The sequence below is a fragment of the Panthera uncia genome, chromosome E1 (assembly GCF_023721935.1).
Source record: "Panthera uncia isolate 11264 chromosome E1, Puncia_PCG_1.0, whole genome shotgun sequence".
NCBI classification, from domain to species: Eukaryota; Metazoa; Chordata; class Mammalia; order Carnivora; family Felidae; genus Panthera; species Panthera uncia.
In genome coordinates this window covers 38,717,301-38,728,571 of record NC_064814.1, presented here as the reverse complement: position 1 = coordinate 38,728,571, position 11,271 = coordinate 38,717,301, and the positions used below count along the sequence as shown (strand labels likewise).

Below are 11,271 nucleotides of genomic sequence, written 5' to 3'. Positions count from 1 at the left end.
CTGACCCCCAACTGGGACCTTATTTGCCCTCATAACTGTTCCTTTTGAGCTGCTGTTTCTTATTCACCAGTTAAAAGTGAAAGTCAAGTGGGAAATAACAAAACATACAATAAAATAAAATAAGCTGAAAGATTGCTCAATAAAAAGAAGCGATAAAATAGTAAAAGCAGGCCAATGCAGTAAAAACCCCAAATCTCAACCAGACAGAATCACCACCAAGGGCCAGACAATAAAAGCAAGAGCTAAAATGTACTGAACTAAGTGGTAGGCATCTTCATGCATTACGAAAGGATTATTTCCATTTTACAGAGGAGCATAATGAGGCTTGGGGAGATTGAGTGCTGTGGTTCTAGTGGGCAGGGCAGGCTAAATAGCCAGTAGGGGGCAGAGCAAGACATTGAACTTGGGTGTACTTAGCTCAAGTCCAGAGCTCTGAAGGCTCAAGCCTGGCTGCACACTGGAGTCATCTGGGGAGCCTTTAAGAAATACTGATGCCATGGGGCACCTGGGTAGCTCAGTTGGTTAAGTGTCTGAATTTGGCTCAGGTCATGATCTCGAGGTTCATGAGTTTGAGCCCCACATTAGTCTCTGTGCAGAGTGCTCAGAGCCTGGTGCCTGCTTCAGATTCTGTGTCTCCCTCTCTACTCCTTCCCCACTCGCACTCTGTGTGTATCTGTCTCTTTCTCAAAAATAAACATTAAAAAAATTTTTTTTAAAGAAATACTGATGCCAAAAAGACATTTCTCCAAAGAAGACATGCGAATGGTCAACAGGTATATATGAAACAACAAAAACACAAAACGTTTAATGTCATTAATCATTCAAGAAATGCAAATCAAAACCACAAGGGAGATAACACCTCATATTTATCAGGATGCCTCTTATCAAAAAAACAAAGGACCACTGGGGCGCGTGGGTGGCGCAGTCGGTTAAGCGTCCGACTTCAGCCAGGTCACGATCTCGCGGTCCATGAGTTCGAGCCCCGCGTCAGGCTCTGGGCTGATGGCTCGGAGCCTGGAGCCTGTTTCCGATTCTGTGTCTCCCTCTCTCTCTGCCCTTCCCCCATTCATGCTCTGTCTCTCTCTGTCCCCAAAATAAATAAAAAACGTTGAAAAAAAAATTAAAAAAAACAAAACAAAACAAAGGACCACAAAGCGTTGGTGAAGATGTAGAGAAATTGGAACCTTCGTACGCTGTTGGTGGGAATGCAAGACGGTGCCGCCACAGTGGAAAACAGTAAAAATAAAATGACCGTATGGTTTAGAAGTCCCACTTCTGGGTATTTTTCTGAAATAATTGCAATCGGGATCTCAAAAAGATATTAGCACTCTCGTGTTCACTGCAGCATTATTCACAACAGCTGAGATGTGGAAAAACCTAAATGTTCCTCCACAGATGAATGGTTAGAGAAGATGTGGTATATGCACACAATGGTGTGCTATTCGGCCAGAGAACAAATTGACGGTTGCTGGAGGCATGGGGGGAGGGGTTAAAGGGGTGATGGGCACTTGTGAGGATGAGCACTGGGTGTCGTATGTAAGAGATGAATCACTGGGTTCTACTCCTGAAGCCAAGACTGCACTGCATGTTAACTACCTTGAATTAACAAGTGAAATGAACTGATCACAGAAAAAGACTTCCCTGTGGGGCACAGACACAGGTGTCACGTGTCCTTCCACTTCACTTCTTTGTCCCTCAAGCTTTAGGGTCCGCGGCATCACCTTTGTCCTAGGCTTGTCCACACTGAACTGTCATCATTCAGATGCAGAAGGCAGGCCTTCTGTGGCTCAGCACTAAGGAAGAACTTTTTGCCAGTGCGAGCAGTTTGATGGTGAGGGAGGCTGCCTGAGGGGGCGGTGTGCACCTGCCATTGTCATCCCTGGGCAACCACCTGAAGGGTCCTGTCGGGAGCTGAGGAGTCATCCTTCAACATATTGTGGTGTGTGTGTGTGTGTGTGTGTAGATGGCCAAGAAGCATTGGGCCTAGCTACTCCTAACATGTTCCCAGTCCCGAAATTGAGGGGTTCAGGGGGCCAGTTGAAGCTCAGTGGGCAAAGATGGTTCTAGAAGATGAGGTCACAGAACTGGGAGATTCCAGAAGGCTCTACGTCAGTCTGGAGCCTGCCCTCCCGCATCATTCTCTTAAAGCTGGGTGCCTGGGGCACTAGCACTATCATGGGGGTGTCCTGAGCTGAAGCAGGGTGTTGGGTCACTGCTGCTGCCGCCACTGTCACTGCTGTGTCAGCTCTGGTGGGGACGACACCTGATCAGTGAGCCCCCTTCCCCTCTTTCTGCAGCTGTTAACCAGTCCCTGGCTGGCCTAGCCAGAGAGGGGCATGGAAAAAGAAAGGTCGTGGTCAGAAATGGAGGGGGGTTAGTCCTGGGCTGGGAGAGCACCCAGCTGAGAGAGAGAGGAGACCTTGCTGGTGGGTGTCTGGTCTCTGAATTATCAGACCTCACTCCTTGTACACCTTGACCTGCCGTGAAACACTCAAGATGAAATTAGTTTTAAATCTCTTGGCTACAAAAAGTCAAAAACAATCTCCATGTAGCAGTCAACTTGGTTTCTTCATCCATAAAGGGGGCTATTATTCCTACGCCTCTCGAGTTGTTGAGAAGATTAGATGAGATTAAGTTAGAAAACATCCAGGAAAGGCCCAGCTCAGTGTCCGCCAGGTTTGGAGAACTCAGTGAGGTTCCCCTGACTCCTGACCTCTCCGCCTCCAACTTTTCTGGGGAGGGTTCAGGCTGTTGGGGTCAGGACCTCAGGATACTTCAGTTTAAGCCGCCACTCTAAACCAGCAGCTCTGCTTGATGCTTAGGATGTGAAGAGAAACAAGATGGCCATTGTTCTTTGGAAGTTCACTTCATGGTGGGAAAAACTCATGCATATTACAGTCCAGTGTGACAGAGGGACAGCAGAGGCACAGGGTGCTCGAGGAGTGTGGGGTTGTTGGAGAACTCAGCTCTGGTGTGACCCTTCAAGTATAGTAAGAGTTAGCTATGGAAAGGAAGGAGAGGGCTACTGCTTCAGACAGTGGGATCACCATGAGCGAACAGTATGGCATTACAGGAACTCACTTTGTGAGTGAAAAGAGGTCCACATGGCTGAGTCACCAGCGGACTTGTGGACCATGCCTAGGAGCAATGATGAAGGGAGCCAATGCAGGGTGTCAGGTGGCCAGGCTTTTTGTTAAAAAAAAAAAACCAAAAACAACTCATGGTGGTAAAAGTGTGTAGAACAGTTCGGAAGAGTCAGGACTAGGTGTAAGGAGCCCACCAGCATGCCGTGATGGTGGTCTGAACTCTTGGAGGGAGGGTACAATCAGTGGCACTTTGGGATCTACGGTTAGAGAAGGGTGAAGGGGGGTAGTGACAGAAGGAGTGAAGAATGCCATCCATATTTCTAGTTTGGATAAATGTGTTTAAAGCCAAGAATGTTTGAAACCCAGAAATGAAAGACTTAAAGGAAGCCGATTTTAGTGGGGACATCAGTTCTGTTTTGGACATGCTTAGTCCGAGGTGACTGTGGGATATCCAAGTGGAGATGTCCAGGAGGCAGCTGCACAGGACATCTACCGTTCTGGGGAAGACGGAATACGACGTCATCAGCCGCGGGTGGCAGTTCACAGTGGGGCTGTCCACAGGGTATCCTGACGTGAAAGAGAGGAGGGAAAAAGGCTGACGAGCATGCCAGCACTTAAGACGTAGGCAGAGTGGAGTCCACAAAGGGGAATCAGAAGAAATAGCCTGAGAAGAAGCAGGGGACCCAGGAGAGGGGGCATCATGGAAGCCAAGAGAAGGAAGAGAGGCCACAGGTGAATTGGTCAGCACTGAGAGGGGCTGCTGAGGGCCCCTGTGGGACGAGAAGTGACAAAGCCCATTGAACTGGGCAGAACAGTTTCAGGCGAGTGATGGTGGTGCTGAAGCTAACCGTCATGGGGCTGAAAGCAAAAGGGGAGGTGAGAAAGGGGTAATTTTTCCCATAGACGTTTCCATGAGAAGAGAGGGAACGAGACCAGTCAGTATAGATAATGATGAGACCCAAGCGCATCCATGCATCAGAGGAAGGAGAGGCGGTAGGAGGAGGTGCCGAGGACCCCAAGAGAGGAGAGGTGATCCATGGGGCAAGGTTGAGAGGCAGGAAAGGGTGAAATCTGGAGTTCACAGATGCAACGGACCTTGATAAGCGCAGGGGCGACGCATGGTCAGGCTAGAGGGGTGGAGGTGAGAGGGATGAGGCCACTGCTGCCTCAGTGAGGCAGGAGGTGAGGTCTTCTGGGAGCTTGGGGGTGGGTCAGGGAGGGGAGGAGGCTTGCGGACAGCCATGAGCGTCTTGAATACTCTTTGAGGGAAATGGGAGAGAGAAAGCTGGCCAAGGACGAGCATTAGTGCTGATGCCAGAAATACTCCATAATAGAAATAACTAACCTATTTTTAGTACAAAGAGCTAAGTTCTCCCCGTGCCTTTCTCTTCTCATTCATTCTTTCAACAATCTTACGAGGCAGGTATTATTCACTTCCTCGTCGCATAGCTGAAGAAAATGAGGCTTGGGAAGTGTCCAAAGTCAGAGATGTTTAGCAGTGAGGAGGTGGGGTTCAAACTCAGGGCTCACTGAGAAGCCCCACCCTTAATCCACTTGTCACCCTCAATGGCTTGAAGGCCCATTGGGGTTGGAGGCCAGGGGTTTTCAGGGACACCCTTTTGTGAGGTGTGTGGAGGTTTGTGTGTCTATCTCTGAAGGTGGACAGCAGGTGTGGTGGGATAGAGGTCACAGGAGAGGTGGGAAGATGTGTCAGGGGTTGGGGTCAAGGAGACACTGGAATGGAGGGTTGCCAGAGGAGGGGAGGGGGTAAGATGCAGGGATGGCAAGGCCATGGGAGTGGGTGGCTGAGACAGAGTGGAGGCCATAACCAGGGATGAATGTCCTCCATGATATCGAGGGCTGGCCAACAGAGCCAGAGCTGAGAGGCAAGCCAAAGGAACCGAGGTCAGAGCTTCAAAGGAAAGAGGCTTTTGCAAGGTGATGGTTTAGAAAGGGTGGTGGGCACGCAGGAGAGTTTCAGTACCACCTCGGGGCCATGTGTATGTGAAAGGGCTGCTCCATTGGGAGGGCTGCTGGGTGGCAGTGTTGTACGGGGGACTTTATTTCAGTCCAGGCTCAGCACTAGGAGAGACTTCCTCTGATGGCCGGGTTTTAGGGACTGACTTACACTGTGATGACATTGCTGGGCCCTTGCCCTCCGGAAACACGTGCTCATGGCCATAACTCATGGAGCTCTGGAGTCCTGTAAACTTTGGTCTCATTCCAAATTTTGCCCCTTCCTAGTTGTGTAACACAGGGCTTTGGGATTCGATCATGCCTGGCAGGTGGTATGGAGCTCCAAATAGGCTCATGTTCTTCCCCATGTGGCTTCCCCTCTCAGCTGCTGGGGAAAGGATAGAGCAAGATGGAGAGGAGATGGCCTTAGGGAACCCTCTCCTGGATCTCGAATCTCAGAGGCGTGGCTGATGCTTCGTCAGGGCCGCAAGGGAGCTGATTTGCAATGTCGGAGCCTTCTGCCCCATTCCCCAGGTACGCTCAGGCCCTGGTTTTCTTTTTCTTCCAAAGGGTAACCTTCTGTGACTGGACGGCCAGGGCTGTTGAGCTGTCTGCCATCTCAAAACCCAGCTGTAAGCCAGCGTGGCAGGGGCTGTGCATGGAAGGCAGGAGCTGGGACCCCAGAAGGCAACTGTGCCCGCCGGGCATCATGCTGCTGGCCTTTGCCACTCTGCTCAGCTGCCTGCTCACCTCCGGCCAGGCCAAGGTCTACAGTCGCTGTGAGCTGGCCAGAGCCCTCCAGGATTTCGGCATGGAGGGATACCGGGGATACAGCATGGCTGACTGTGAGAACCCCTCTCCCTTCCAGGCTGCCCCAGGCTCCCCGCAGGTGCCTCCCCTTCCTCCTAGCCTCCCTCCCCGCTCTCACTCAGGAAGTGTGCCCTTGGCAGTTTTCCGAGCTTCAGCTCTCCTTTGGACATCAAATGTTCTATGATGGGTAGGTGACACTCAGCACAAGTTCGATACATTAGAGGCAGGCCACAAGCAGCCCGGTCAGAGTTCTCCTTCATCCTCTACCCCTGCTGCTAAGGTCACCTGCCAAGGGAACAGAATAGCTTAGTACCCTAATCATAATGGCCGCCAAGAGGATAGGATAGTCCCATTGACTTTTAGGGTAGACTGAGCAAACCAGTAACACCAAACTTTTCAAGCTGCTGGTAGATTTTTGGGAACCTGTGAAGTCCAGCCACATCTGGACTCATTTTGTTTTTTTTTTTTTTTCTATTGCCTGCCTTCTTGCTAGCTCAGCTGTGTCTTCCTCATCTTGCCTCTAAAGATCTGGCTTTTTCTTGTTCATTCAGCCCACAAAGATTTCTTGGGCCCCACTGTGTGCTGAGTGGTAAGGTAGCGGGGAGGCTGCTCTAGGAGTCAGGAGGCCTGAGGGAACAGCCTCGACTCTTGCTCTTTGGTAGCTGTGGTGACCTTGAGTGAGTCACTTGCTCCCCTGAGCCTTGATGGAGTCATTTGCAAAGTAGGTGGGAGTCCGGCAGCCCTGACCACCTTGAAGCAGGAGCTGAGGCTCGGAGGAGCTACTGTGTGGCGTCAGCACCATGAGTGTCCTGGTCTGCGCTGGCCTCGGTCATCTGACCCTCAGGCCTGCGTCTCCACCCTATGCAGGGGTCTGTCTTGCTTACTTCACAAGTGGCTTCAATACAGCTGCTGTGGACCATGAAGCTGATGGGAGCACCAACAATGGCATCTTCCAGATCAGCAGCCGGAAGTGGTGCAAAAATCTCAGCACAGATGTCCCCAACTGGTGCCAGATGTACTGCTCCGGTAGGGTCAGGCCTGAGCTTGGGGCTGCCTGGGGCCAGGCCTCTGCATCTGCCTTTGCTTCTTTCCTGGGGTGGTTTGCTCCCCTTGTCTTTATCTCTGAGTGGGAATCTGAGTGGGAGACCCTCTGGGCCTCCCAAGGAGAGTGGGATGGGGCAAGTGATGAGCATGGGTCCTCCATGAATCTGATTTGAGGTCCCGGATGGGAGACTGTTCTGAGAGATATAGGAATGTGGGGAGGGAGTGATACAGTGACAGGGATTGAGAGACAGGATTGCATTTAGGATTGTGGAAGGCGTGTGTGCGTGTGTGTGTGTGTGTGTGTGTGTAAGAGAGAGAGAAACAGAGTGTGGATGTCTAGCTCTGTCCCCTGTTCCCTCATCATGTTCTCATCATGTTTCTCTGCCTCCCACCCCAGACTTGCTGAATCCTAACCTTAAGGACACTGTCATCTGTGCCATGAAGATAGCTCAACAGCCCCAGGGGCTGGCCAGCTGGTAAGTGACGTGGTCTGGAACCCCCCTGGGTGATGTGGCCAGGACTAGTGGACAGCAAGAGGGAAGTTTCTTTTCTGAGTGTTCACTTTGTTTTCGCCACCGTTCCCTGGCTTCACAATCTACTTTGCACGTGACTTTCGACCATAGAGATCGCTATTTACGGACAACACGCTGAGTGTCAGGGAGGGTGAGGAATTCACTGCAGCTCATGGAGACAAGCCTGGCTCTCCCAAAATGTACCTATGTTAGGGTGCCTGCCTACAGGTCCGCCAGACCCGGGTCTAGCCAACCTTGTCCGTCTGTTTGCTTCTTTAACTGTGGCATCTTCATCTAAACTAACTTTGGTAGAAAAGCCCAAGATGCATGACGGATCAAAGAAGCAATTCCTTGCTTGAAGTATGGGTGGGCGCCCCGGAGCCTCATCCTGTCAACTTTCTCTTTTCCTGCCTGTTTCCCACAAGATGGCCTTTGCAGCCACCATCCTCACAGTCAAGGGAGTTGGATGAGCATCTCATGGGGCACTGGACTAGATCTTTGGTTCGCAGAGCGGCATCTGAGGCAGTGGCCCTACAGCCTTCTCTGATGGGGGTCTCACTGCTTAGTCTCCAACCTCCCTTTCCCCACGTTTCTGGATGAGAGACCAGCAGGGGCGGAATGTGGGGAGTGTGAAATACACTAGGTGGCCGCAGCCCCGGAACTACAGACAGATGTGACTGTCACAAGGCAGGTAAAGCAGTCTGGGAGGCAGTGAATGTCAGCCCAGGAGTGGAGGGAAGGGAGAGAGACTAGAGGTAGGGGGATGGTGGGGAAGCCTTTGCAAGAGTCCAGGTGAGAGATCCAGGGTCTGCACTAGGACAGTTGCAGGGGTGATGGACAGGAGGGGGGTTGGCTAGGAGGGCTGTGGAGGAAGCATGGGGACAGATGATATGTGGCAGTGAGGGAGAGGACAAGGTAGAAATGACTGTGAATCTAAAGAAGGTTCAAGATGTGCCTTGACAATGGCTACAGCTTTGGAGATGTGTTGGCCTGGGAACAGTTGACATTCCAGGACCGGAATCTGGAGTGGGGCAGGATCGGCAGGACATAACACACAGCTATAAGGTCAGGAAGGGTGAGTGCAGGCTCGGCTGGAGTCTAAGGGTTTGAGGCCTTGGATACCCCACCCTGGGATGGAAGACATGGGTCCTTTTGGGTTAAAGGAAAGAACAACTCTTTTATGCACTGGGAGTAAATTGATGTCAGGTATCACCCCTGAGATGTGGCTGAGGCTAATCACAGGCTGTGGTTCCAGAAAGTAGAAAGAGACGGTTTATTTCTTTCACCTGCACGTACTGAGAGTGCCAGGCTCTGTGCTGGGTGCTGGGCTTCAGAGAGGCTGAGATCCAAGTCTTTGTCTTCGAGGGTCTCACAGTCTAATGGGAGAGACAAACGAGCCAGGTGACCACACTTCATTGATGGATCCATAGAGGCCCTTTAGGGGCACAATTGGTCATTGGGCTCTTTGACATTGACATCGTGGAGTTACCAAAGCTTGGAACCCCTGACAACTTGGGACTGCAGCACCCCAGGATCTTGTTTGTCTTCCTTCCTCAAGATGCTAATGTGAGGCAGGAGCAAGGTAATGGTCCTGAAAGAGCCCATAAACTATAGTTACCAACAATTGAAAGACCAGAACTGGTAGCCAAAGAGACGTGGCTGTGGCTATAGTTCTGTCATTTACTAGCTACGGATCTTGGGCAAGTAATTTGCATCTGAGTCTCAGTGTTTGATCTGGAGTATAGGGAACATGATACCTGCTTAATCTATGTTGTAGGGCTGCCGAGGGTGGGGGAGTGCAGACAAATGAGTGAGGGATAAGACAGTGTTATGTAGACTGTAAAGGGCTGTACACTCGTAAGGTGGCATCACTGTCAGCAGAAGGAGCATGGTGTAAGAAAAGAGCACTGGACTAGGGCTCTGGACCCCAGGAGTCCAGGCCTTTGCCCCTGCCTTCCGGGTGAACTTGAACAAATAACCTTGTATCTCTATTGGTAAAATAAGGAGCCTAGACAGATGACTTTTTAAGGGCTGTTGTCTTCCCTTTTTACCCCTTCTTTGTTAGTTAATGGGGTTTACTTGTCCCTTTTTCCCTTTCTAGCCCCTTTCCTTACCTCACTTCTGGTTTAGAGCCCACGCCTCCTTCCTGTTCTTCTCTGAGCAGGGACTAAAGGCTGCAGCTGATTTGGTCTCTCCTCTTCCCCATCCCTCACCCTCAGGGAGGCCTGGAGGCGTCACTGCCAGGGCAAGGACCTCAAGGACTGGGTGGATGGCTGTGACTTGTAGGATCCTCTGTGGATGGACCGGGCCACGCACAGCAGGCTGGGAGATGTGGTTTGGTTTCTGACGCAGGCTTGGGAAGACAAGCCAACCAATAAAGAGTGGTTTAACCCAAGTGTGGTTCTCTGCTATCGCGGTGTTTCCTGATGGCATGTCAGAGCCAGAGCATCTCAGGGTTTCTTCACCGTCCAACCAGGCTGGGCTGCAGGTGGGCTCCAGAAAGCCTACCATGGAAGTCTTGCTTCCATTTCTGGAGGCCTGGCGGGGGCAGAGGAGGGGGTCAGTGCCTCCCTTGCCCATGCCTGGTAGAGTTTCCTAGACCCTCTACCTGGATCTAGGTTTGCCCGATTTAGCTAAGCAAAAAACGATAACCAAAACACGATGCTTGAGTTAAATTTGAATTTTGGATACACAACAAATATATTTTACAACATGTGTGTCTCCAATATTGCATGGAATGCACTTATATTAAAAAACTACGTGTTATGTACCTGAAACTCAAACTTAGCTAGGTGTCCTATATTTTATCTGGTAACCTTACCCGGGTCTGGTGTGGTGTACCCCTGGCTTATCTGGGAGGGTCCTTGGGACATTTATTTTCTGTGACTCTGGTCACAGGGGTGGCCACAGTTCCCTGGCCCTCCAGTTGGTGACTGTTAACACACTGGCAGAAGCCAAGGAGGGGTGGTGGGTGGTGAGTGGAGACTACCACCTTGGGCTTCAGCTAGGTTCTCACCCTGATCTCCAGTGTCCTCTAGTGGCAAGAACTTCAAGTGCTGGTGGCCACCCCAGCCTGGGTAAGGAAGTTACCCCTGGTCCTGCTGACCCTTGCCGGGAGGCTGGAGGATTGGGTGGAGGGTGTGGATGGCTTTCAGGCAGCACACCATACTTCTCTGCTTTCCTCAATATGTGGGAAGCTCTGAAGGAGGCGGTGCTGTCTCCCATTCACCTCGAGCTCATAGTCCTCAGGATGGATGTGTCTGAAGGAGGAAGGTGGGCAGAGTCTCAGGATCACTGTGGATGTGGTGGCAAGAGAAGTATCTGAGGTGATGTCTGAGAGTTTGAGCCCTGAGTTGAGACTGTAGATTCTTCTGGAAAGGACTCAGAGAACCCTGAAGTTCTCTGCACAGTTGGTGTCTCCCAGGGAGAAGAGATGATTGGGATGTTGACCGCCCCTCCCTACCAACCTGCCATCTCCAAATCCACTGGTCAGCAAACAGCAGAGGGTGTCTGAGTTCCACAGTTGGTGAGGCAGGCCAGTCTCCTGTCCACTGCTGGCCTTGTGTTGGGTTGCTCGCATCGCCAGAGTATTGTTGGCCCTGCCTTGTGTCCCACCTCCCCAGGGGAGCTTTTGACTCCAAGTCAAGGTGATGCTAAAGCTTGAGGGCTACTCACACAAGTGGACAGTGGTGAAGGAGAAAGTCCTTGCTGGGAGTTGGGGGTCTGGGGGATCAATGATTAACGGATACATTCTCATTAAGTCGTAGGGAGATACTGCTCTCTTTTTAGTATCAAAGCAACACTGTGCCTACTGTGTGCCATGCATCACTGAATCTAGACCCTAGAGCAATTATGATGGGGAT

The 11,271-nt window shown here is 51.2% G+C and overlaps 1 protein-coding gene across 3 annotated transcripts; it reads left to right on the top strand.

The window, feature by feature from the left end:
• The first annotated feature begins 2,120 nt into the window (after positions 1-2,120).
• Positions 2,121-9,803, top strand: SPACA3 (sperm acrosome associated 3). 3 transcript variants are annotated; one of them, XM_049636650.1, is made up of 6 exons: positions 2,121-2,270; positions 3,648-3,818; positions 5,613-5,887; positions 6,720-6,878; positions 7,294-7,372; positions 9,628-9,803. In XM_049636650.1, the coding sequence occupies exons 2-6, from the start codon at positions 3,787-3,789 to the stop codon at positions 9,692-9,694; spliced, it is 612 nt and encodes a 203-aa protein (XP_049492607.1). In that variant the 5' UTR covers positions 2,121-2,270; positions 3,648-3,786; the 3' UTR covers positions 9,695-9,803. The 3 variants fall into 3 exon arrangements, with proteins under 3 accessions (XP_049492607.1, XP_049492609.1, XP_049492608.1); XM_049636652.1 differs by lacking the exon at positions 3,648-3,818 and having other exon boundaries at positions 2,123-2,250; XM_049636651.1 differs by lacking the exon at positions 3,648-3,818 and having other exon boundaries at positions 2,123-2,270.
• The last annotated feature ends 1,468 nt before the right edge of the window (positions 9,804-11,271 follow it).

Bases quoted from the DNA above. Each gene is read 5' to 3' on its own strand.
- SPACA3 (XM_049636650.1), top strand. From the start codon at position 3,787: ATGGAAGCCAAGAGAAGGAAGAGAGGCCACAG. The intron at 3,819-5,612 runs GTGAATTGGTCA...TTTCTTCCAAAG, and splicing joins AGAAGGAAGAGAGGCCACAG to GGTAACCTTCTGTGACTGGA. The intron at 7,373-9,627 runs GTAAGTGACGTG...CCTCACCCTCAG, and splicing joins CCCCAGGGGCTGGCCAGCTG to GGAGGCCTGGAGGCGTCACT.